The 26,739-nt window shown below is 54.8% G+C and overlaps 1 protein-coding gene across 9 annotated transcripts in view; it reads left to right on the forward strand.

Annotated features, from left to right (window-relative positions):
- PAX7 (paired box 7) overlaps positions 1-26,739 on the forward strand; it is a 107,672-nt gene that overhangs the window by 58,803 nt on the left and 22,130 nt on the right. For all 9 annotated transcript variants that reach the window (XR_014807157.1, XR_014807155.1, XR_014807156.1 and 6 more), the window contains exons 6-7: positions 2,659-2,824; positions 4,241-4,443. Coding sequence is in view for 4 of the 9 variants with exons in the window: in XM_021095458.2 (XP_020951117.1) it covers positions 2,659-2,824; positions 4,241-4,443 (369 nt within the window). In the remaining 5 variants the exon portion in view is untranslated. The remainder of the gene's footprint in view (positions 1-2,658; positions 2,825-4,240; positions 4,444-26,739) is intronic.

Below are 26,739 nucleotides of genomic sequence, written 5' to 3' on the forward strand. Positions count from 1 at the left end.
TGGCCTGATCCTAGCAGAGGAGGGATCAATACATGTTGAGCTTTTAAAGGATGAACAAAAGCTGACTGAGAAAAAAAAAGGCAGGGGGTTCCCGTCGTAGCACAGCAGAAACGAATCCAGCTAGTATCCATAGGATGCAGGTTCGATCCCTGGCCTTGCTCAGTAGGTTAAAGACCCGGTATTGCTGTGAGCTGTGGTGTAGATCACAGACACGGCTCTGATCTGGTGTTGCTGTGGCAGTGGTGTAGGCCAGCAGTTATAGCTCCAATTGGACCCCTAGTCTGGGATCTTCCATATGCCATGGGTGCAGCCCTAAAAAGCAAATGAAATGTAATGAAAAGAAATAAAATAAAATAAAATAAAATAAAATAAAATAAAATAAAATAAAATAAAATAAAATAAAATAAAATAAAATAAAATACATGCATATCACTCTCATAAAAGGAAGGCAATTAGAAACACCCACACAAGGGGAAACAAGACATGGGGAAAGCCCTGTAGGGAAACATCGCCTGCCAAGTAGCCTCTCTGTGCATTAAACAAGGAGACTGACAGCTGTTAGGTGCTAAGGATGCTGAGCGCCAAGCTGAGTCCTTCTCTTCCACAAGCCCCAGACCTGGAGGAGATGGGAGTGGTTCAGGGGTTATTTAATGTCCACGTCCTTCACCTTCCGGGACGTCTCTTCACCACGGGTAGGAGCCCACCCTTCGGGGGAATTCAAACAAAACGGTCCCCCACACCCTCCCCCCAAAACAGGACACACTGCCCATTCCTCGCCAGTTCAGAAGCAGCCTCAGTCTGACTGGCTGCCCAGGACACCCCTGGGGGAGCCCTCGCTGCCCTGGGGAGGTGGGGATGACTTTGATTTTGTGCGGGAGCCAGTTTTCAATCCTGATTTGGCTGCCGCATGTCCCCTCTCTGTGAATCCTAAGCAGGTCAGAGCCAGCTGCTCTGTTCATCCAGCCTAGAAAGCCAAACCCCATTTCTCCCCTCGGAGAAAAGACAGATGATCGGGGCCCCTAAACACCCCTCCAGCCCCACTGAGACTCCCTTCCTGCAGGTCAGCAGACATAGTCTAGAGGTTTGGGAGTCTTAAGTGATCTGTGCCAGGGTAGGCCTGGACTGGGTCTTCACCCCCAAGGTGGGATCTCCCCACTGAGCTTTGTTGGCCCTGGGCCAGCAAAGACCAGCCAGAGCCATCTCTGCCTCCCATTGTTCATTCATTCATTCATTCAGTGGCTATCCCTATAGATCTGTGAGCACTGGCCCAGAAGGCCTGGCCTCTGCCTTTGGGGCATAGGGCCTGAGGGGGAGACCAAGAAACGGTTAAATACCGTAATTGTTTGTGTGACCCCTTACAGAGAGAAGTGGGGCAAGGGACCCGCCTGGACTTACTTTTAATGCAAGAACTCATCAGTGGAGCAGGAGAAGGAATTTCTGTGGTGCCCTGCAGGCCATGGAGCCAGCAGTGGGAAAAGTGTTTGGACTGGAGGGAACAGCATATGCAAAGGCCAAAGATGCAGAAGTGCTCCCCCAGGGCAGCCCCATTCTGCACACTCATTCTTATATTTCTCTGGCCCAAACCAGGGAACTTCCTGCAAATCCAGACCTGAGGGTTCTAGAAAGCTAGACTGATTGAAGTGTGAACCTCAGATCCATTATGACTAGCAGTGTGGCCTTGTGCAAGTGATTTGACCTTTCTGAGCCTCGGCTCCCTATGTATGGAACTAGGAGGGCAGGGTCTCTGTATGGACAGACACACGAAGGGCTAGCACAGGGCTCAAAGGAAAGGGAGACTCAGAGATGTAAGGTGAGACACCAATGTCCTATGCTATCACATGTGGGGTCTCAAAAAAGGACACAATGAACTTCTTTGCAGAACAGATACTGACTCACAAACTTGGAAAAACTTATGGTTTCCAAAGGAGACAAGTTGGGGGGTAGGGGGATGGGCTGGGGGGTTGGGATGGAAATGCTATAAAACTGGGTTGTGATGATGGTTGTACAACTGTAAATGTAATAAGATTCACTGAGTTATAAAAAAGATGTTACGTGATTTTCCCACGATGCTCAGTCAATCCCCGTGTCTGGGTGAGGTGGGCTTTTCCAGCCACGTGGGGGATGAGGATCGTGCAGCATAAGCCAAGCAGGGCCTCAGGCTTTGGACAAAGACCTAGTTTTCAGAGTCTGGCAGGTGGGTCTCAACCAAGTGGGTTCTGGATGTGTGGCCTCCTCCTGGGGGGCTTCCTGGAGGAGGTGGAGAGTGAGCGCGTGGGTGTCAGAACAAGGATGCTCACCCGCTGGCATCCTTTGGGCATGGAACAGCTGCAGTGAAAGCGCCGGCCTGAGAGCCACACAGATTGCACTCACACTGTCACTTGGGCAAGTCCCCGCCTCTCTCTGGGTCTCAGTTTGCTCATCTGTGAAATAGGGATCCTGGTAGTGACCTTCTCACTGGGTGTCGTGAGGACAGAATGGGATGATGCCTATGAAAGCACTTTGCCGCCTGTCCTGAGCTGCGGGAAGGTGGGGATCTCCTCCCTGGAGGAGGAGGCCCGCTGGACGGAGGCTGTGGCTGGGGGGCCGGTTCTAGCTGTGTCTCAGCTCTCTGCCGGGAGCCAGGCTGAGGGCTCAGCATGCTCCTGTCTCATTCCCCAGGTCTGGTTCAGTAACCGCCGTGCCCGTTGGCGTAAGCAGGCCGGAGCCAACCAGCTGGCAGCATTCAACCACCTTTTGCCAGGCGGCTTCCCGCCCACCGGCATGCCCACGCTGCCCCCCTACCAGCTGCCAGACTCCACCTACCCCACCACCACCATCTCCCAAGGTGAGCGCTCAGCCCCTCCCTGGCATCTCAGCTGCGCCCTTTAGCCTCCCCTCCCCCACCCACTCCTTCCTCAACAAAGAAATAAGAAGGGTTGTCTGCGGGGTTTTTTTTTTTTTTTTAAATGACCATGCGTTTGCTTTCACGTAGATAGACTATTAAGACAAAAGAGGTGGGGTCCTGCCCTTGAACTTTCTGGCTCTTCATCCAAGTGAAGATGAAGGAGGTAGCCTCCATGCACATATTTAGAACAGCTTCTCAAACTGAAGTCACATGACTCTCATTAAAATGCAAAAGAGGGTTCCTGTTGTCCAGGCGCAGCGTAAACAAATCCAACTAGGAACCAAGAGGTTGCGGGTTCCATCCCTGGCCTCGCTCAGTGGGTTAGGGATCCGGCGTTGCCAGGAGCTGTGGGGTAGGTCGCAGACGCGGCTCGGATCTGATGTTGCTGTGGCTGAGGCGTAGGCCTGCAGCAACAGCTCCCGTTAGACCCCCTCGCCTGAGAACCTCCACATGCCACAGGTGCGGCCCTAAAAAGCAAAACCACAACAAAATGCAGAAGAGATGATGGCCCTGGCAGGCAAGCAGGCAGAGAAGGGTACGCCCCCTCCCTCCCTGGCTCCAGTCTCTTAGTCTGCCCTCCTCCTCCTCCCTCTGCCCTCCCCCCAGCACATCTTAGGGATTCTGCTACTTGACTTCTGCCCCATGGAGCCCCTCTTAAAGGACTGGCAGGCTGGAGTTCTAGAAGCTGAGAGGAGAGGCCTCCCTGTGACTCTTGATGACAAACTGAACTGCTGCCGGGGGTGACAGTCCCATCTGCTGGAGGGATACCTGGAGGGGCCATGACGGAGAGGAATGGCAGCCCAGCAGCTCGGAACAGAACGGCAGTTCAGTCTCCAGCCCTGACTCACTAGGCTTGTCACCTTGCACAAGTGCCCTGACACCGCTGAGTCTCAGTTTCTCCATGTGTAAAATGGGAATCCTTCTTGCTTCATACCCTTAGACACTGTTTGTAAAAGGACCTGGTGAGTGGTCGATGCTCACAAAATCCTATCAGGACAGACCCAGGCAGATGGACAGAATCCTCAATGAGGCCTGACTTTCAGGCAGATAAGGCTTATTGAGCACCTACTATGCAGCAACCACTGAGAACAGGACTGGCACACAGTAGGTACCCAGAGGTGGTCTGGAATGTTGCCTGGCACCAGCTGTCCCTCAAGATTTGCCGATCCCTAGTGTCCTGACCAGAAGCCAGTCATCCCATCACAACTAGTGCGAGAAGGTGGTTTCTCCGGCTCCCTCCTTGGATGGGGGCTGGGAAGGAGGGTCAAGGCTTGCCTTCCGGACCGAGGTTCTTGCCTACCCTCACCCTCTGGGGTGAGGCCACCTGCTCAGGCCCTCTCCTGGGTCTCTCCGCAGATGGGGGCAGCACCGTGCACCGGCCCCAGCCCCTCCCGCCGTCCACTATGCACCAGGGGGGGCTGGCGGCGGCCGCTGCGGCCGCGGACACCAGCTCCGCCTACGGAGCCCGCCACAGCTTCTCCAGCTACTCCGACAGCTTCATGAACCCGGCGGCGCCCTCCAACCACATGAACCCCGTCAGCAACGGCCTGTCTCCTCAGGTAGGCGGCCCCGCCCCTCTGCCCAGGGGCCCATCACCGTCCCTGGGGGAGGGATTCACTACTTTCCACCAAACTGCTGGCAGCTGGACACCTTGAGGGAGTTGAAGTGGGAGGCAGGATGCTCCTTCCACCTTTACCTGTCACTATTCTGTGACCCTTTCTCCTGAGTTTAACATCTTCAAGCTGCAGTCCCGGATGACTCGGCGGGTGGATGCAGAGAAAAGGTTTCCATCACAGGTTCCCATATGTCTTGCCACCCAGAAACAAACATCATGTGATAGACTTGTTCCTGACCTGACAGCCACCCAGAGTTTATTAAACTGGTCTGTCACCCCTCTCGTGGCTGTTCAGTCCATAAAAGTCAGGCATTTGCATGTGGCACTTTGATGGAAGCCTTGCACCATTTCCTATGGAATGCTGACTGTGACTGGGGCTTTGTTCTAGAACCAGGAGCCCTTCCTGGAGTCCATCCTGGACTCCATCTATAGCCTTTCATCACGAGTGACCCATGAGTGAAAGGCAGGACCACGTCCTCTTGGTGGAGACCTGTTGGGGGGAAGGGGGAGGGTCTATCCTGGGAACTCTACTCCCATTGGGTCTTGGAACTCTGTTCACTCATATGTAACGGGTCGTTGATGAAACTCATTGTCTGATGGTGCTGTTAGAAGTGGTGGGGCCATCTTGACTTGGAGCCAGAAAGACAAAGCTGTGGTTGCTGTGGTTATTGGTGGGTTTTGGGAGAAGACCTTGGTGATGCTGGAAGTCCTGGTGAAGTGGAAGAACTACTGAGTTCATTTCTGCAGCTCTAAGAGGATCTCAAGTATCTGCGGGGTAGGAATTAAATCCAAGGCTCTCATTTTACCCCACCTCCCACCTTCTGAGACACCTCCCTCATGTGTGTGTGAGAACGTATCTGAGAACGTAGGTTGTGATGCAAACGTTACGTGGCAGAAAAGGCAAATCTTGAAGGGGGCTTAAATCCCAGCTCCACTCCTCAGGGTTTTAGGCTGGGGAGCATCTTCAAGCCCCATTGAACAAAAAAGTGACTAAGTAGAGTTGCTAACCTTTAAAGAAAGGTGTTCTCGCCATTCGACATGCTGACAGGTCAAAGCACTTAGCACAGAGTCTGGCACAAAACGGGGGCCAAAGAAACATTAGTTCTCCTCTGCCTCCCCCTTGCCCCTCCCCTCAAACTGCCCAGACAATAAAGTTAATGGGAAAAATGTGTTACCTAAAGAAAAAAAGGAGCCAAAGTGGGAGGTCAGCTACATCCCCCGAGGCCACTTCCATCCAGCTACCTGTTTTTGTAGTTTTATTGGAACACAGCCAATCATTTACATATTTATGGCTGCTTTCATTACAACAGCAAAGTTGAATAATTGGAAAAGACACCATGTGGGAGTTCCTATCATGGCTCAGCAGTAAGGAACCCTACTAGGATCCATGAGGACTCTATCCCAGGCCTCGCTCAGTGGGTTAAGGATCCAGCATTATCATGAGCTGTGCTGTAGGTCGCAGACAAGGCTCGGATCCCGAGTTGCTGTGGCTGCTGTGTAGGCTGGCAGCTGCAGCTCTGATTCCACCCCTAGCCTGGGAACCTCCATATACTGTGGGTGCAGCCCCAAAAACGACCAAAAAAAAAGAGAGAAGGAGATCACATGGACTGCAAAGCTTTAAAACATTCACTTTCTGGGCCCATATAGAAAAAAATGGCCACTCTTGGTCTAGAATATTCCCCCAAATATTAACTTTCCGCATGTTGTAGAGTCCTTTCCCTTTGCTTCTATTCATGTGTGTCATGGAGGACTAATTGCATTTCATTTTCTTCCTTTACTTGTGGGCAGGATCCCTTCTGCCCTCCACACCTCAGTGTTCTCATCCACAAAATGGGTATGATGCTAGCGCCTACCTCAGGGGTTGTTGGGGATTGAATGTCCTTGAAGCACTTAGCCCAGGTCCAGGGCAGCGTTGAGTGCCCCATGAATGCAAGCAGCTGAAGGCAGGGCTCCTAGTGGCAAAGTTCCAAGTCCTCGGGGACCCACCTGCTGGGGTGATGCCACCTGAAGACCAGAATGTTTTCCCAATAGAACCTAATTGGCCTCTTTGGGGTTCAAGGTCATTACCTTCCATCTCACCAGTGCCACTGGCCAAGCTAACCTTCTAGAGTCAAGTTTAGACAGGACGAGATTCAGAGCCGGCTCAATGAGGATGACTGCAGAGACCCGAGAATGTGATCCAGGCCTGGCCTTTCGGTACAAAACATGGTGGTGGAGCATCTCTCGGAAATCTGAAAAGGGACGTTGAGGTTAAGTGGACTCTCCATCTCCCTTTGCAGGATGGAGGACCCAGGACCTGTCGGCTGGGCCAGGCCCAAATGTTCAGGGTACCTGGCTCCTGACCACTGCTCTTCCCGGCCCACGCATCTCGGTGTGGGCTGAGGTTTATCGTCAGAGCAGACCTTCTGTCACAGGGCAGAGGACAGGCTAGCAAACAGGGGGCCCCTGGCTTTTTAAGCGTGGGCCAGCAATGGGATTCAAGAGTAAGGTTTTACCATGTGCTGTCTGGGCCCAGAAATGAAGTTCAGGGTCGGGGGTGGGGGCAGGGAGAAAGAGAGACTGACCCACCACTGTGAGCGGCCAGACCAAGCCTGACCTTCTCCCCACCTGAGCTGGACCCTCACCCCTCCTCGGAGAGACCCCCAGGGCTTCCTCCCCATCCCTCAGGGCAGAGGCTGTGGGGGGTGGGGGGTGATGGATTGGGCACACTTCGAGGACTCATCCGGAGGTTCCCACTGAAGGTGTGAAGACAGATGGAGGGTCTGACAGGGGCAGAGGGGACCTGGAGGTGAACAGCTGCTGGGGGAGGGGGGGAGGGGCTGGAGTCAGGGAGGGGGCTGCACGCAGGGCAGACACGAGGGCAAGGGCAGGCTGTGTGTGCTTTTCTCTGCGTGTGAACTCTGTGTGTGAGGTTAAGCTATGCACACTTCCTGAAGGAAGAAGGCAGCGAGAGGGGGTGTTTCTGGGTCTTATACAGAAGTTCCTGGTATTTCTGAGCTCTGACTCCCAGGACCCCCTCCCCGATCGGAGCAGACCCACCTCACATCTTCAGCACATCTTTGTGGTCTTGGGAGGGGTGGGTGTGGGGCTGGTCCACCAAGACAGATCCGCTGCCATGTGCTGTTGCCCCAGCCGGAGGGGTTTCTCCATAGTCACCTGGGCAACAGAGAGAGGATGGACGCCCCCGGGATGGGGCTTCCACCTGGGCTGTGGGGCTGGCATCTCTCCCCTCATCCAGGACCACAGGTCTCAGATGACCTTGGCCCTCGTTTTTACAAAAGCCCAAGGGGATTACATTGGGGATGTGGTTGGGGTTCTGCTGATGCACTTGCTCGTGACATTGGCCAGCTTGCTGCTGCCTGGGGAGGACGTGCCTTCCAAGGGTTGACCTGGGTCCTTATCTCAGACCCAGCCTGGGAAGTGGGTCCTTTCAAGCCTCAGAGACTCCACAGAGAGACTGCCCAGGGGAATCTCACAAAAGAGTCATTTACTCATCCTGGCTCTGCTCTTAGCCCCTGGCTCTGATAGAACGCATAGTATGGGGTGTCTGCCACCCGCCAGGCCCTGTTCTCAGCGTTGGGGATGAGTCAGTGGCAGAACAGACCCTAAATATACAACAGCAAAGCAGGTGATGTGTTTAATACCAGCGTTGACGGGGACAGCTCAACTTTCTGAGCCCCGTGATGCTCCAATCCTCTTCCTACACACTAATCTACTTGGGGAGCAGAGCCAGGATTCAACCCTTGTCTCGAAAGCCCAAGATTTTGTTGTTCTGTTTTGTTTTGCTTTTGGCCACCCCATGGCATATGGAGCTTCTGGGCCAGGGATCAGATTGGAGCAGCAGCTACGAACTAAGCCATAGCAACGCCGGATCCAGTGTGCCAGGCCGGGGATGGAACCCGAGTCCCAGCATTCCCAAGCCGCTGCTGATCCCATTGTGCCACATCGGGAGCTCCCTGAGATTTTAACCACTCACACTGCCCACACTCGCTCTCTAGCTAGCCATGCGAAGAAATCATCTCGGAAAGCCAGGCCCTTGAGCTCGGTGGAGGGGGGAGCTCTTTCAGCCCAATGTCATGGATGAGAACACTGAGGCTGGAGCTGAGTCATATGGAGAAAAGCCTCCCGAGAGGCTGAGATGACCCAGAGGCATGATTCCCTCCGGGGGCCAGGCCCTCACCCAGCCCAAAGCACAGCCTCAGAGGATCAGGGGTTCGGCACTCAGCACATGGATGGTGCAGCTTTGTGCCCTGGGCCTTCTGAAGGGGCGGGTAACTAAGAGGTCTCTCATGCTGCCCGTGAGACCTCGCCTCTGATGGCTCATCGCGGCTGAGACGCGCAGCCCCAGCTCATACTCTCCCCTTCACTCCAGGCCAAGGGTCGGTGGGCTCAGAAACAATTCTTAGAAACCAGCTCAGGACAGCTTAGGACCAAAGGACCTTTTGTGACATCGCTGAGTGATCTGACTCCTGCAGATGGACCTGTTCATACCAGCCCATGTGTAGGAATCACAAGCAAGGCCCGCTTCTGGGGGTGACAGTAGAGATGGAAAGGGGACACCAGGCCCGCCCTTAGGAATTCCCCCGTCTGATGGGGGACACAGCCCCTGCCCTGAGGCGCTCTCAGTCTGAGAGGAGGGACCCGGCTTCTGTCCCCTGGATCTCACAGTCTGACGAAAGAGGAAACCCCCTGTCCTTAGATGCCCCCGTGTGATGGTGGAAGCACAGCCTGGTCTTGGGGAGCCCCTGGTGTGATGGGGGAGACAGGCCAAGGAAGCCCCTCAGAGCTGCAGCGCTGGGCTGTCCAAGCTGCGGAGCAAAGACTCGGGAACCAGAGTCTGCTATGTCCAGGGTCATTTGGGCTGCAGGCCACGGGCAGGCCGCCCTGGGCTGGGGGCTTCCACGAGGTTTGTGCACAGGTGTCTGCGGGGGCAGCGGCAGCTAGAGCCGCCTTCTCCCCCAGGCTGTCTCAGCTGCAGATGCTCTCAGGGTTGGAAGTGGAAACGGAGGCCCAGAGAGAGGGAGAAAATGGCCAGGATCACACGGCCAGGTGAGAGGCCGAGCAGACCCTTCGCCCCGAGCTGCTGCTTCATGGGAAGGGGGTGTTTCTGTCTCGGCACCACCCCTCCTCGGGCTTCTTCAGGATGTCCCTCATTCGTCATACCCTTTGCTCCTCTCTGGAGCTTCCTGTGAGAGAACCTGTAAAGGGATTTACATATTTATAGTTTCCCGGACACAGAACTAATGACAAATATTCTCTAAGTGTGCCGTTCGTCACACGGCCACGATCACAGTACACGGGCCTCCATGTCCTTTCCTGCTTCTTTTTTTTTGTCTTTTTGCTATTTCTTTGGGCCGCTCCCGCGGCATATGGAGGTTCCCAGGCTAGGGGTTGAATCGGAGCTACAGCCGCTGGCCTACGTCAGAGCCACAGCGACGCAGGATCCGAGCCGCGTCTGCAGCCTACACCACAGCTCACGGCAACACCGGATCGTTAACCCACTGAGCAGGGGCAGGGACCGAACCCGCAACCTCATGGTTCCTGGTTGGATTCGTTAACCACTGCGCCACGACAGGAACTCCCCCCATTCCTGCTTCTTGACTGTCTTTTCGCCCCTCCCTCCTGCGCACGTGAAAGGGACCCTGACAGCTCACGTGGCGTAAACGCTGACCATGGGCCAGCCGTGGCTGGGCTCACTGGGCGGCGAATCACAGCAGTGCCCTTGTGACCTTGGTTTGCAGATGAGAGTGCGCGTTTGTCCAGGGCCATCCATCCATCCATCCATCCACCCATCTAACAAGTATTTCTTAAGCCACTACCACCTGCCAGGCCCTGTGGGAGGTTCTGGAAAGTGGCAGAGCTCAGATTCGCATGGCTCCAGAGCCCACTGTGCCATTTGGTTGGTTGGATCTGCCCCGTAAGGTGATGCCTGTGGTCCAGAAGGGGAAACTGAGGCCTGAGGCCATGGTGGCAACTAATGGCATGGCCAGCTTCCTAGTCTCACCTTCAAAAGCCAGCTTCCTCCTCCACCCTCAGCCAGTAGGAAAAAAGCTCAAGGCTTTTCCATTCTTTATGAAGGGGGTCTCCCAAAGGCCTCTCCACGGTAAAGTTCCACCACTGCCCTCCTGGCATCCTTTGAGGCCCCTAGGGGAGCTGATCCAACAAGGAAAGACGCCCCAGCCTCTGAACACCTACGGGGGGCCATATCCCATCAGCCCTTGGCTTCTCTGACGTTACTCCAGCCCCACAGATCGTGGGAAGACAGGCTCAGAGAGGTTGAGTCACTTGCCAAAGGCCACAGAGCAGGTGAGTGGTGGAGATGGGATTCTAAGGCAGGTGTGCCTGAACCACGCCCCTCACTTTCTCAGCATCCCCAGGGGGATAAGATGGAGAGAGTCCCCTCCCACGAGGGAACTGAGCCGAGTTCCTCGAGTGGTGGCCCCTGGAAACTCCCTTCGCCTTCTTCCCCCCTCACTTCCTCTGTGTGTTTTGTCCCCTTTATTGGCGACACTGCGTTTATAATAAGCATTTAAAATGAGTCTTGCTGGACCAGGGACGGGGAAGGAGGAGGGAGTGGGAGATTTGTAGGCAGGAAGATGGGGAGGGGGATTGTGGGGTGTTAAATAGCCCAGAATTTTTTAAAAACTGATGCAAATCACTGGTAGGAGAGAAAATTATGTGCAATTACGTCCTGATATTGGAAGGTTTTGCCTAGCCCAGGCAACAAGATCTCATTAACAAGCAGAAAATAAGATTGAAATGGTGTGTAAAAGAGCTGAAAAATGAATTTGAATGCTGCGTTTGTCCACAATTACCCCCTCCTTCACACATATTTTATTGCAATTTTTTTATTATTCTTAATCTCTCCATTCCTCAAAGCAGATTGGGGACATCCTGGCATTACCGGGGCGTCGGGAGGAGGTGTGGAGGATTTCCTGCTCCCCTGAAAGGAGACCCTTCTCTCGCACATTTTCCAAGGTTGGGTTTTGGAGGGATCAGAATTCATTTCTCCGGCTTAGCGGGTTGTAGGAACATGGGGCTTTAACCCCAGCAGAGTGAGCGCTCCTCCGAGCCCCGCCCAGCCCTTCCTGCTCCTTCCTTCCCAGCTGCTCTTCTTGTCTCCGGCTTCCTTCCCTTGGCCTCCTCAGGCTCTCTTCCCGCTTCTCCCTCTCTCAGGAGGTCTCTCCCGCAGGCCTTGCGAGTGGGAGGAAGCTTGGGGCCAGAGAAACTGCCTGGCCCTTGCCGACAAGTAGCCCTGAGTTGGACTTCCGGTTCTGCCACTTCCCAAATTGCTGTGTGGCTGTGAGGCAGCTTGCTTAACGTCTCTGGGCTCCCTGTTACACCTCTGAAAACTGGAGTGATCACCCCTACCTCTCAGGGAATGCTGTGAGGACTACGGGAGCATTTGAGTGCAGTGTCTGCAACATAGTAGGTGCTTAATAAGTGTCATAGTCTGCCCCCTCCCCTATCTGTGCCCTGGCCTCCCAACTCTGTTTTACTGGCACCCCATTTCTTCTGTCTCTTTCCTCTTCCCTTTCCTCCCCTCCCCTCCTCTCCCCTTCTCCCCCCACTTCACTCCTGGAAAATGCTTGAGTTGGTTTCCAGAGTCTTGGGAAGAGAGAATGCAGGGTGCAGGCAGGGAGTACCCCTCTCTGCCGAAAGCACAGGAAAGGCCACCTCCCCCCTCCGCCCCTGAGCCCGGGGGAAGGATGAGCTGGGATGGAAGGAGTGACCAGCTCAAGCTGGAAGGACACCAGCTCTGACACTGGGTTTTCCCAGGATTGGGGGAAAGCTGAGTCACCCCAACTATCCACCCACATACCCATTTCTCACAGTGACCAGTGGTGACAGTGTGGGGTCAGGGGTCAGCTTGTGGAAAGGACCAAGAGTCTGTGGCCAGATTTTCTTGGACCTGAAGCTAAATGCCATTTTGCAGTATCTGCCCTCCACAACTGGCTTCCACTATACCAGTAACAGCCCAGCTCCCAGACACCCCCTCCTCGGCCAGCTATGTCTGCCAGTCCAGGCCACAGCCCTGCTCAGGGTACCAACTGGAGGCTGTAGGGAGTGTCCACTCAGCCCATCAGGCCTCCCCACACCCCGAGTACCCCTTTGCCATGATCCCCGACCAGGCCTCCCCAGGGCGAGGATGAGCTAAGGCTCAGAGACTCAGCCACGGGGTCCCAGGCATGCTTGGCCCTTCTAGCCCCTGGGGGACAGCCCCTGCCAAGACCCTGCTCTCACATCCAGCTCAGCCTTTGTCCACGGTTAACCTACCTCAGTGGGAAAAGCTGAGTTCCTCCCCCACTCCGCACCACCCCCCCCGCCCCTGGTGGCTGCTCGCCGAACAAAGCCACCTGCTCACGTCTATCAGAGGCCCCGCTCTAGCCCACAGGGAGAGGCCTGGCGGGAGGCTCTTCTCCTCTGAAAACAGACCGTGTTTATGTCTCTGCCTTCCCCGCCCCTTTTTCCTGTGTGGAGGGGATGGGGGGGGGGAGAAAGGCGATCCTGGGATCAGGAACTTTCCAGAATGCTGGTGATGAGGGCGAGCCGTGCTTATGCACAGGCCCTGCTCGGAACTGGGGGGCCCCGGCTTATTGCTTAGCTTCTGGGTGACTCTGGGGTCTTTTTATCATCCCGGCCTTTTCTCCTTTCTTAGGGACTGAGCGAGGTTCTGAGAAGGTGGCATCTTGAGCCCACCTCCCCAGGTCTGGACAAGGTCAGGTTGAAGGCCGCCTTCAGGAGATGCTCTGGGCTTCTTTTTGGCCCACCACAATACATCTGCAGCAGTCAGGAGCCCCACTTTGAGAAGGGGTGGGTGAGAGCTTACCTCCGCCCCTCCCCAGGGGTAGAATAAGGCAGGGTACAGACAGGTGGGGAAGGAGGGACCTAGATATTTCCAGGCACCAACCTGATGTCGGGGACCATGGGCTCCAGCAGGACCCCAGGCGAGGCAGCGGTACCCAGTGCAGGAGGATTCATCCTGGCGATGCACAGAACTCAGTGTCTGGTCCATCGCAGGCCTCCACCAAGTGTTGGTGACCCCCAGGCGTGTTGCAGGCCTGGCTACACACAGCTGTGGTCTGTGCCCCAGATGCTTTTTGTGGAAAAGTTTGTTTGATTATTATTACGTGCAATTCCCTTTGCATTCATTCGTCTAGCTCCCGTTATGAACACAACGTATAGGGAGGCTCCAAAAAGAAATGCACGTGGCCTCTGCTCTTACTAAGTCTATTTGACAGGAAACGACACTCTCCTTACCCCTCCCCGCTCGCCACCAAAGAGCAATGAGAGAGTCTGCTACTGACTGTTTTGTGTCCTTTTTTGGGCTGCATCCGCGGCATATGGATGTTCCCAGGCTAGGGGTCACATCGGAGCTGTAGCCGCCGGCCTACACCAGAGCCACAGCAACACGGGATCCGAGTCGCATCTGTGACCTCCACCACAGCTCATGGCAATGCGGGATCCTTAACCCACTGAACGAGGCCAGGGATTGAACCTGAGTCCTCATGGATACTACGAGTCGGGTTCCTTACCCCTGAGCCACCATGGGAACTCCCCGCTATTGATTAGTGGGATTTCTGGTCAAACAGGATAAGGAGGGCAGCGGAGATTGGAGAAGAGAGGGCACAGTCAAAGAAAGCTTCCTGGAGAAGGCGTCTTGAAAGGGAGGTAGCATTTACTCAGGAGAAAATACGGGAAGCAGGAGGAGGTTGGTGCCAACGAGACAGCAGCACGTAATTGGCAAATGCTAAAAAAATGGTGTCCAATTCAGATACACCACGGACTCCGTGGAATGACTGTGCAGGCCAGAGTTTGGATCCCAGGTCCTCTAAACTTACTTGCGATGTGACCACAGGCAAGCTACATAAGCTCTCTGAGCCTCAGTTTCCTCATCTGGAAGATGGGGCCAACACTAGTCAGCTTGTAAGATTTTTGAGAAATAAATGAGACTGTTAATGTGAAACATCTCAGTCTGTGCTCGGCAAATAGCAAGAGCTTAATAAGCGACAGTTTTTCCCTCTCTGCTTCTCCCTGCCCTAATTGGGGGTGGGGGGGGGAGAGTTCCTATTGTGACTCAGTGGAAATAAATCTGATTAGGATGCATGAGGATGCAGGTTCGATCCCTGGCCTCCCTCAGTGGGTTAAGGATCAGGCGTTGCTGTGAGCTGTGGTGTAGGTCACAGATGCATCTCGGATCTGGCATTGCTGTGGCTGTGGTGTAGACCAGAGACTACAGCTCCAAGTTGACCCTCGCCTGGGAACCTCCATATACTGCAAGTACATCCCTCAAAAGACAAAAAAGAAAAGAAAAGAAAAAAGAAAAGAAAAGAAATGAGGGGGTGGGGATGGATTGGGAGTTTGGAATTAGCAAATGCAAAGTGTTATATATAGCAAGGATAAACAGAAAGGTTCTACTGTATAACACAGGGAACTGTATCCAATATCCTGTGATAAACCATAATGAGGAGTTCCTGCTGTGGCACAGTGGGTCAAGAATCTGACTTCAGGGGCTCCCGTCACTGCTGAGGTGTGGGTTCGATCCCCAGCCCAGCACAGTGGGTTAAAGGATCAGGTGCTGTCACAGCCGCAGCATAGGCTGCAGATGCACGTCCAGCTCGGATTCAATCCCCTGCCTGGGAACTTCTGTATGCCGCAGGCAAGGCCATAAAATTAAAATTCAAATTAAAAAAAATAATAATAGAAAAGAAAAGAAAAAAAAAAGAAATTGACTTAGCCATCCTTTTCTGGGACTGGAGGTCTAGCTGAGTCCAGGCCAGGCCTGATCACAGGTTGGAAAGTCAGGTGATCTGAGTTCCCTCCAGACTTTGCTTCTGACTGGCTGGGTGACGTTGGTTCATGCCCCCGTGCTCTGGCAGAACTCCGTTTCCCTATCTGTGCGATGAAAGAGACAGACCAGCTGCTAGTAAGGAACCTCCCTGCAGAGTCCATGATTCCGGCCGGTCCTTTGTACAAGCACGTGAGTCACAGCCTCTAGGTCTCCTCTCCATCCTCTGCCTCCTCCCCACCCTCGGGGGCCCCAGCCTGGGCCTGGTGGGTTTTTCAACAGGCGGGGGGCGGGGGGAGGGGCAGAGGTTAGCTAACCAGACCTGTCTGGCTTGGTGAGAAAGAATGCAAATAGCGGATTTGTCCTTCTTTCTAATTAGCACGGGGGCCCTGAACGAGGCAGTCCCGGCAGATACAGGGAAAGGAAATGAGAGAGATTAGCGATTAATACAGCGGGCAGACTCAGAGCTGCTCAGGTCCATCCCTGGGGTCCCCAGTGGGAGAGAGGCCTCCGGGATGGCAAGGCAACTGAACCTGGGAGGCCAGGCAAGGCCCCAGATAGGAGAGGAAGGGGTGACTTTGAGGGTCCCCAAAAGGCCATACTGTCCCCTGCCTCCAAGTCTTTGCACCTGCTGCTCCCTCTGCCTGGGAGTCCTCCAGCCCCCTGTCATCATCCCAAAACCTGCTCCCACTTACTTTTAAAGACCCGGTCCCTAGAAGCTTTCCCTCATCCTCTATGGGTTAGTTGTGCTTTCCCTGTGCATTTAACACATTGTATTAGCATCTTAAAAATGCCTCTATTACTAGACAAATATTAAGTAATAGTAATCACGGTCCAGATTCTTGTGTATTTATACCACATGCCTGATGCTGTGCTAAGCCCATTCCATAGATGACCTCATTTAAGCTTTATAACATCTCCTTTGGAACGGCAGGGCTTGAAATTATTTCTATTTTAGCAATAGGATGGGGGACAGGGGTACCATGTGGCTTAAATAATTTGTCCAGGGTCAGCTGTTAAGAAGTATCAGGGCCTGGACTTGAACCTGGTGTGCCGGGCCCCAGAGACCATGCTCTCAGCTAGTACATGTCATAAAAATACTGTTTCCCACTCACTGGTGAAATCTATAAAGACTCCAAACCCTTTGATCTTGGCTATTCTCAGTGCTCTCTGAGGCAGAAGAGCAGAGACGTCAGGACAGCAGCTCTGGAATCTCCAGGCCCTGCGTTGCATCCCCAGCACAGTCACTTTCTACCTGTGTGATTCCAAACAGGTTGTCTTCTCTGCCTCAATTTCCCCATCTGTGAAGTGGGGCTAATAGATAGTTCCCAACTCCTAGAGCTCAGTCCTGAGGAGTAAGTGTGTGGATAGAGGCTGAGCAGGTTAGCATCTGGCACAACTATGGGGTAGCTCTTTGCAGATGGGGGCTCCCAAGGCCACACAGAGAGTTGGTGGAGGGCCAGGCCCTAGATCTCCGCTTGTGTAATTAATTCTGCTCGGCATCTTTGAGTTCCATGTTTCTTCCTGCCTCCCTGCCTAGGCTCCTGCCCTGCCCCAGCCTTTGCCCCAGGACTCCCCTTCTCTCCAGACCCTCCCCACTGGCCCCCTCTCTCCCCTGGCTGGGTCCCGTTGGGAACGTTTTTTCCAACACCTTCAGGGCTTAGGGCAGGTGTTATAAGCTGCCCCAGGGAGCTCTGCTGTGAGGTAGAGGCAGATGGGGAGGAAGGAGGCAGAGGAGGCTTCTCTCCTGGGGCTTCTGGGAGTATCCAAGCCTGGGCCAGGGTCTTCCAGGCATCCCTGGTGACTTTTGTAAGGTCAGGCCTGAGTGTCACCCAACTCCTGCGCAGCCTCGGCCAGTCCTGCCTCTGTTTCCTTCTGAGTGAGGAGGGCGAGCCCTTTCTTTGGAGGAAGGGCAGCCTCTGCCCGTTGCCCTGCCCAGCCAGGCTGCCCTCCTGGTCTCCTCCTCCAGCCTGTCTCATCTCCATGTCCCATCCTTCAGCCTAGAACTTTCTCTTGGATGCAGCTGATGGGAAATTAACCACTGCTTTCCCCCCACCCCGCATGGATTTTCTTCTTGCTTCCTAGTTCTTTCCTCTCCCAGTTACTTCCCTTCAACACCCCCCCCGTCCCCCCCCCCCCGCTTCTCCTGATCATTTAGCCCCATCTGTTACCCACACTCTTTTTCTCCTTCTCTTCTCTCAAATCCTGTCCCCCCCCTCCCCCGTTCTCTTTCCCCTAATCTTTCTCATTCTTCTCCCGGTTTCTACCCCAAACACCCCTTCTTTCTGTCTGCAGCCCCTCCCTGCCGGCTCACCTCCTGCCCCCTCCCGCCACTCCTCCACCCCCCATTTCTCCCTTCCCACTGCCCGCTCCCTCCATCTCCCCGTATCCAGCTCGCCCATGGGCTCCAGGCCGGGGCTGGGCGCGGCTCCGGGCCCGCAGACCTGGGTCCGGGACGGGGGACGAGGATGGGGATGGAGTTGGAGGGTGGCGGCGTGGAGGGTGGGGGGGATCGGGCGAGATCCTCGCGCCGCCCCTCCCTGCGCTCCGCCGCCGCCGCCGCCGCCGCCGCAGCCACCGCGCCTTTGATCCATGGCCCGAGGCCGCCTGACAGTGGAAAATGCGGGGAGACAAAACCACTCAAAGTGATTCCCAACAACTGTCTCCCCGAGATAAGGACGCGCTCGGGCTCGGCGGCCTGCTTAATTCCTGCCTGGGCCTGAGATCGGGGAGCAGCAGCGAGCCTGGCCGCCCCCGGAACGCCCGGGCCGAGCGAGCGAGGGAGCGAACGCGGGGTGTGCGGTTGTGAGTCCTGCTTCTGCCGGCCGGTCCGATGCGCGGGGGGGCTCGGTGGCCCGGTGGTGGCCCGGTGGCCGAGAGGCGGGGCCGGCCCGGGGAGGGAGTGAGCTCCGCAGATAGACTCTCCCTTCCTGGGTAGCGCCTCCAGTGAGGACGTCCTCCTCCAGTCCCCTAAGCCAGTGCACCAGCGGGAACAGTCTCATGGCTTAGCCAAGCCCTCTTCCCCTCGTCTGAGAAGCTTCCCCCACCCTCCAGCTTGGGTGGCTGAGCTCCCTCCCAGGGTAGCAGTTTTGTCTCTGAACTCTAACTTTCCGTCCCTGCAAAGCAAGGACCAGGCTTTTCTGGTGGCGGTGGCCTGAGTGCAAAGCCTGGCACATGGTGGGCGTGTCCAGTAAGCAGCCGCAGGCCTGCACTGGACCCTGAGTACCCATCCTGGGTCTGGTTCCAAGGCCCCAGCTTTCAAAGGTCTTCCAGTTAGTTTAGCAAGAGACAGGCAAGCAAACCAGAAACCAGAAGCTTCTAGGGAGGGGGGGGATGCCCCCAGATGAAAGGGGGTGTGGCAGTAGGGAGATATTTGTGGCCCCGGAACCTACCTGACAAGAGTGACAAGCCTTCCTTAGGTCCCCCAGGCTGGGTGGGACTGACCGCTTGGAGGTCCGGCTTTGCTTTCCCACCACCGTCCTTGTCAGGTTCCAGAGGTGTCAGGAAGTCAGATTATGTAAAGTGAGACCAAAAGGGAGCCTTCACGGTCCCACCCTAAACCTCCACTGCGCTGTCTGTTTGGAACAGAGAGAGCCATCCAGGTTCTGGTGATGGCAGAGGGCAGAGGTCGTGGGGAGGCAGAATCCCCACCTTTTGGGGGTACAGGTGGAATCTGGTTTTGTCAAGATCGTTGGAGAGTGGGTTCTTGGAGGGGGAGGGGATGGTATTAGAGTCAGTGGTTTTTCATCCTCAGAATGATCTGGAAGCCTGCTAAAAATCTAACTTGCCAGCCTGATAGGTCCACGCTGCAGTTTCGTTGTGGGAGTGAGGGAGTCTATGTTTTAAAGAAGGCGCCATCCGAGGCCTGGCACATCCAAAGCACTGGAGTAGTTAGTGGGCCTTCACCTTATCAATGTCGCATCAGATTCTTGGTCCCCATCCCTCCCTCTTTAGGATGTGACTCTTTAGGACGGCTGTTTGAATTGAACCGAGACCCCTCTCCAGCGAGAAGTCTTCCTTGAAGTAGTTCGCTCACTGTCTTCTCTCACAGTAAAGACACCGGCAGCAGCCGTATACACTTTTCACTGCCTGGAGAGACTCAGGAGGAGTTCTCTCTGTGACTCAGTGGTAACGAACCTGACTAGTATCCATGAGGATTCAGGTTTGATCCCTGGCCTCACGCAATGGGTTAAAGATCTGGCATTGCCGTGAGCTGTGTCGTAGGTCGCAGATGTACCATGTGGATCCTGCATTGCTCTGGCTGTGGTGTAGGCTGGTAGCGACAGCTCCAATTCCATCCCTAGACTGGGAATTTCCATATGCCATGGGTGCAGCCCTAAAAAGACAAAATGAAATAAAATAAAATAAAAACAAAAAAAGAGGAAGACTCAGGGATGAGCCCAGCTCTTCCAAGGGCACGGTGGTTGTGGCAATGGCCTGATCAATTCAGAGGGTCCGTGGACAGCGCTCACAGTCATCTCTGCCTCTGCTCCAAATGGCACGGAGGGCAATCATTGCTTTGACACAAAGCCTTGGGAAATCTTTCCAGGCATCACGCACTGTACAAGGAGACCCCTCCTGTCCCTCCACCCTACTGATGTGTTGGGGCCCGCAGAGAGCGTGCGGGCTCAGCATGCAGGCGACCCTCTTCCCAGACCCGAGTCTGACCTGAAGCATCGGAGGATTAAGGTCCCATGAGAGCCCTGGCAAGAGTCTTACACAAAGGCGATGCATCCAGGCTGAAATTGAGACGTGATGCCCAGGGGCAAAAGTTCCTGAGCCTCCCCCAGCGGCTGTCTTTCCTTCTCCAGCACAGATAGTGCCCTCCCCCACCCTAACGCCCCAGGCATCCTTCCCTGAGCCCCTGGATGCTGGTTCCAACCCCAGCCACCTCCAGGCTCCCTCTCTGGGCCTCCAGGGAAAGCGGCTGTCCCGCCTAGGTTCCTGCCCTGGTGTGGCCCTTGAAGAACTGGAGTTGTTCCTCCAGCAGCTTTCATAATAAAGACATACGACATCCCTGATTTGTTCAAAACTAAGGGGGTGCTCAACAAGGCACTTTTGCCCGGTTAGCTGTTCGGTCCTTACTGAGCCCTGAAGTTTTAGACTCATCATGTCCATTTTGCAGACTCAGAGAGACAAAGCTCAAGGTCAGCAGCAAGGGACAAATGTCAGAATCCAAAACCCAGGTCTGCCCACTCCAGGGACTAAATTCTTCCCCCTGTGCTGGGCTGCCAGAATAAAACCCTTGCTTCTCCACGCCAGGCCTGCATTTTAACAAGCTCCCAGGGGGTTTACGTGTGCAGGAAAGTTTGAGAAGAACTGGCTGAAATGACCTTTTTTTAAAAAAAAAAATTTTTTTTAATTAAAGTATAGTTGATTTACAATGTTCCTTCAATTTCTGCTATACAGCAAAGGGACCCAGTCTCTCTCTCTCTCTCTCACACACACACACACACACACACACACACACACACGTATGCTTTTTTTTACACACTATCTTCCATCATGTTCTAACCCAAGAGACTGTAGGCGGTTCCCTGTGCTGTACAGTAGGAGCCCATTACTTATCCATTCTAAATGTAATAGTTTGCTTCTGCCAACCCCAAACTTCCCGTGTCCATCCCCTTCTCTCCCTCTCCCCCCTGAAATGACCTCATCTATGCCCTCCTAACTCCCCAGCTCTCAGAAGCCCCCTTAGCTCCTTGAACGACTCAGAGTGGACCACCCTGGGCAGCAGAGGAAGGGGAAAGGAAGGGGCCTTGGAGGGAAGCCGAACCCCACCAACACCCCCGACTGCCCCAAGACCCATCGGAAGAAGCAGGGGAGCAGGGAAGATCAGCTGAGGGGTCCTCCAGCCTTGCAGTCCAGGGCTGTGCTATCAGCTGGACCAGGGTTCGAGCCTGGCCTCCTGGCCTGGCAGCCTCAATTGGACTAATTCGGGAGGCAGCCCTGCTGTACATATGTAGGGGTAGTGGGCAGAGGGGCATGGAAGTGGACAGACAGACTGAATCGGGGTATGAGATGCTGGTGCAGAGAAGGGAGGTAGGTCTAGACAGACATGCAGAACAGTCAGGGAAAAGGAGGGATGGAGGAGCAAAGAGAGAGACGCAGGAAGAAGGAGAGACAGAAAGAGAGACACTCAGAGACTGAGAAAGATGGAGTCAGGAAGAAAGACAGAAAGAACAAGAGACAGAGCCACCAGAGAGAGGCGCTCAGACAGGGACGGGGGCAGGAAGCAAAAGGCAGAGAGAAAGAGGCAGAGGCCAGGGGTGGTGGGAGCCAGGGGTGATGGAGAGTCAGAACCATGGTTGGAGAGAGGTGAGCTCACAGGAGAGGGAGGGGGCAGGTGCAGAGGGAGACAGACCCCGCTCTGCAGTCAGACTCAAGTTTGAATCCCAGCCCTACCACCTCATAGCTGTGTGGCCTTGGGGACAGAAGGAACTTCGCCTTGGGTCCCTCCATCCATGGGATGCGGGAACCTGCCAGAGCCCAGCTACTCTCCATGCTTCCTTTTTCCCCTGTCATCAGGGGTCTTGGGAGGGATCTTTGCTCCAAGCAAAGGGGGTTGCCCAAGCCTGAAGCCCAGATGCCCGGCCTCCTGGTGTGGCAGGGGTTGATCTCCGAGCCCCAGGATCCCAGGGTGAGAAGTCTTGGCCTTTTGACGAGTGTTTCCCTTTAGTTCCAGATGCCACCCTGACAAGAGCTCCCCTGTGATTGATGTCACCACCCCCAGGCCTGGGACCAGCCCCTCCTCCCCAAGCCAGAGCTGGTGGGTATGTAGGCAGCACAGGGCTCGAACCTTCCAGAATCCCCTCCTGGACCCCCCTCTTCCTGGACCCAAGAGCAGAGAAGACCTCTCCTTAAAGCTGCCCCCAGAGGAGCCAGTGAAGGTCAGCTAAGCTGAGTTTTCATCCAAGACCATTTTTCCATCTGTGTGATATTCGTACTCCTTCCACCAAGGTTAAGAGGCTCTGTCAGCAAAGGGCCCAGAGTCCCTTGGGCAAAGCAAGGAGACCTCTGGGGGCCTGCTGGGAGGCCCCTCCAGCCCTGACAGCAGAGGCACCAAAGGTGGACGTGAGGCACAGAAGAATATCTTTGGCTCTGACACTGACCCTGGAAGGTGAACTTGACAGTCAGCAAATCAGGTAGGGGACATACAGGCTTCAGCCCTTTGAAGGTTCTGATGCAGAGTGGCAGGACAGGGGGCTGTAGATAGTTGGGGGGTGCTGCCAGGTGGTTTGGGGACCTCTCTTGGAGTCAGTGACCATGATTGGAGATGCAGGTTGAGTTCGAGTTGGTTATGGTTGAAGGGGAGAGCTTTAGATAACACCTCTCCAGTTGGGAGCAGTGATTACCAGTGGGATCTTGAGCAAGTGACTGGACCTCTTTGAGCCTCAGTTTCCCTATCTATAAAATGTGGATGACAAGGAATTCCCGTTGTAGCCTAGGGGGTTAAGAACCCAACACAGGGTCCATGAGGATGCGGGTTTGATCCCTGGCCTCAGTCAGTGGGTTAAGGATCTGGTGTTAGCGTGGTGGCTGTGGCGTAGGCCTGCAGCTACGGTTCCAATTCTACCCCTAGCCTGGAAACTTCCATATGCCGCAAGTGCGGCCGTAAAAAGAAAAATAAAATAAAATAAAACAAAATAAAATGTGGAGGACAGCAATACCTGTTTCACAGGGTTGTCATGAGGAATAAATAGGTTAACACAGGAAACGATTAGAGGCTGCTAGGCGTGAAGTAAGCATTGAAACAGGGTTAGCTAGGGTTACAGATGGTTACCTATGGAAGTGTGGTCAGCACAGGGTCATGGAGTCAGGCAGGACTGGGAGCTGAGGAACTGGCTGCATTGGGATGCATGCAATAGAAGATGGGGCGGATGGGGTTCTGGTTCCTTCCCCCACCTTGCCCAGCCCCCTCCCGAAGAACCTGGGGCATCGCCTTCCCAGCCCGCGGAGCCAGCAGAAAGCGGCTATCTCCTGCCGCATCTCTCCCAGCCTGGGGCGGGCCAAGAGACAGCATCTCTCCGTGGCCATCCCCAGCCTCTTGTTTGTTTGGTACATCGGAGCCGTGGGCGCGTTTCTGCTAATTTTGTGGCTGCCTTTATCAAATGGGGATTCACAGGCGCTTTATCCTCCCTAAGTGGATTAGTCGGTGAGCTAAACAAGACAGTGTGGGACGCGGGGGCTGCTCCGGAGAAGATATTTGTTTCGCAAAGAATGGAGCCTGCGTTCCCTGCCCTGTGTCGGCGAGGCAGGCAGGGCGGGCGGCAAAGTAGCTGGAGGGCCGGGCCCTCTGAGCAGCGGAGCCCTAACCCGTGGGAACCCTCCACCGTGCAAACAGGAACTGGTCCCTCTCTTGAGTTCAGTTCAGCTACCTGTCATCCCTGAGCTCATTTGGAAGGTGTCGCCTCCCTGGGTGACAGCTTCCTCCTCCTCATCGCCTACCTCCCCGTGCCTTTCTCGTCCTTCCTCCCCTTCCTACTAGCCTTTGGCTTCCTTTTGATGCCTTGCCTTTCCTCCCGCAAACTCCTCCAAAGGCCTTTTGCTAAGTGTTGTGAATCCAGACACAGAGGAGCCCCGGTCCTGGCTTTTACAGGCAAAAGCGCCAAACCAGACCAAGAGGTCCCCAGACGTGGCAGCCAGAGGCCACCCTGGCTGCACACTGGGCTCCTCAACCTTCACCCCAAAGTCCTTCTGGTAGCCCTTGAGCATGTGCCCCGCTGAAGCCCCAGAGGTGGGATGTAACGGACTTTGGTGTATTATCTCTCGAAGCGCATGCTCGTTTTGCACTCTTTGCCACTGAGGAGCCATGTTTGTGGACCACCGTCCTACAATTAATTAGTATCAGGGCAAGTGGACGCTCGGGGAATTGCGTCATGTCAGCTTGTGACTTGGTGTGGGTGTTGAGATTGAGGGGGGAAGGCAAAGATGACTAGAGTCTGGGTGACCAAGAGGGTGATGCAGTCATAGCTGCCACAGAGGGTGCCAGACTTGGATGACGGTTCATGTGCGGAGGTCAAGGCCAGGAGGGTGCCCAGGAGAGAGGCAGGGGCAGAGATGTGGATTTCAGAGGCCTCTCCCTACAGAGACCTGGACATGGGCTCATGCTGAGGGAGAGAGGAGAGAAAGAGACTGGGAGGATGTTTGGTCCAGCTGTCCCCCTAGACTGGGTGAGAACATAGTAGGGTTTGGGGGGTGGTCAGATCCAAAGGTTTTCTTTTTCCCTTCCATTTTCGGTGTGAGTGGCCAGGATCTTAAGGGCCCTGCTCTGTGCTGCAGCAAGAATCTGGTTGCGGGGGAGGGGGGAGTAGCGACTCTAAAAAGGAAAGAAAAGGATGGAGCAGAGCATCCCGGGTCCCCAGCTGGTCCTTAGCATCGCCTGTCCTCCCCAAGCTGCCTCCAGCTGAGTGTGATTTTGCTATTTATTTACATGTAATTATTGCTATGAGGTGCAGATATTAACGCTGTCAAGAGCAATTTGCTCTGACATTTTTCACTCGCTCAGTGCCCCCGCCGCTCTCGATGGAGCCCAGGGCTCTCCCTGCTCAGGCCGTTGCGCACTCCATGGCCCGGCCGGGAACCACCCAGCCGGCAAGGAGTGGCGTCAGTGAGCACACCCGGCTCCTCTGCAAACTCATTAAGCTTCGAAATTGAATTTGGTCCAGGAGAGGGCTGGCGGGGCCCTGCTCCACCCGGTCTCGGCTGGCTCAAGGCCTCCCTGCCCTGCCTTCTTCCAAGAAAACTGGGCAGGGGTTGAGGCTGGCAGAGGGCAGCTGGTAAAGCTGGTGGAGGGTCAGAGAGATGAGAGTGCACAGGCCACCATGGTGGCCCCAGCACAAGGGTCAGCCGTGGCAGCTGGAACCCTCTCGACCCTGTTACCTGCTCACCTTCCAAGACAACCAGGCAGCTCTAACTCTGGGGGATGTTATTGCAGGTGACTGCTAGACCCACCCAACAGAGAGGCTTCCCCATGGGGCCAGGCCAGCATGGGGCTAGGCAGCCTGTAGGGGGGATGGTACCACAGGGGGAGAGAGGGTGTTGAGCTGGCCTTGCAGTGGATCCCTGAGGTCGATGTTAGAAAGAGATACAGGAGCTCCCATCATGGCTCAGTTGTTGACAAACCTGACTAGCATCCATGAGGATGCAGGTTCCATCCCTGGCCTCGATCAGGGTTAAGGATCTGGCGTTGCCGTGAGCTGTAGTGTAGGTCACAGACGTGGCTCAGATCCCACGTTGCCATGGCTCTGGTGTAGGCTGGCGACTACAGCTCCCATTTGACCCCTAGCCTGGGAACCTCCACATGCCGTGGGTATGGCCCAAAAAAGACCGGAAAGAAAAAAAAAGAAAGAAAGAGATACAAATTTAGAGTTACACCTTCTGAGTTCAAATCCGGGCCCACCACTTAGTGCTTGTACAGTCTCCAGCGAGTTTTTTACTTTCCCTGAGCCTCAGTTTCCTGATCTGTAATGCAGACCAGCCAACGCCCCTGTGTCATTGAACCTAAGATGATTAGATGCTGGCCCTTTCTTGATCTTCTCAGAAACCCTCAAAGAAAGCTTCGCTGCCTGACAACGATGCTGCCTGGCTGCTACCACAGCTGTGGCAAGTGCTATGGATGGTGCCATGCACTCCAATTCGAGAAAGACTAAAACCGTATCCTTTTGACAACTGGGGAAGGAATGAATGGTGGTGCAGTCTGCCCACAGCTGGTTCTTGGCGCATAGTAGGTGTTCAACCGTGGAAGGGCGCAATCAGATTTTCTTGTGAGCCTCTTGATAAGCAGGGGCTGTTTTACAGAAGATGAAACTGAGGTTCAATCATTCATTCATTCTGCCCACTTAAGGGATCTTGCTCCTTGGGGGCACCCAGCGGGGCCTGAGCTATCATGGCTCTGAGTCCTTAACGCATTGTGATACTTGCCAGCTTGTCTGCCCAGGTACTAACGAGGCCTCCCTGCCACCACTCAGTCGCTGCCATGGCCAATCTGCATCCTCGTCTCGGGCAATTACCGAGGGGGAGCTCCCCCACCACCACTGCCAGGGGGCCCGGGAGCCCAGGCCTCCTGGTCCCCCTCCTCCTCTCTCTCAACGTGGGCCCCGCCAAAGTCAAGGAGGCCCCCTTCCCTCCCACTCTCAGCCCCGGAGGCTGCCCCTCCTCCCCTCGGCGCAGCCAATTAGGCCCCTGACACCTGGAGCCAGCTGACAAACTGTTTCTGTCACTTGCTCTCTGTCTTTCATTAGGGGCCGCCGAGGAGGGGGAGCAGCAGGGGAGGGGAGGAGATGGGATCTTTCATGCTTAGTAAGGCCAGATACATTAATTACAAAACGGCCATTTGCCGCGTGAAAGTGTGCTAATTAAATTTATGCAATCATTATCTTTAAATAGTCATATCTTTCCCGGCAATCGGCCCCTTCCTTCTCCAGCGCCGCCGCGGCTCCGAGCAGAGTT

The sequence above is a fragment of the Sus scrofa genome, chromosome 6, assembly GCF_054392235.1.
Source record: "Sus scrofa isolate SSC_HxYL_T2T_F1_AM1 chromosome 6, Sscrofa_HxYL_maternal_Yorkshire_Landrace_v2.0, whole genome shotgun sequence".
Taxonomy (NCBI): Eukaryota; Metazoa; Chordata; class Mammalia; order Artiodactyla; family Suidae; genus Sus; species Sus scrofa.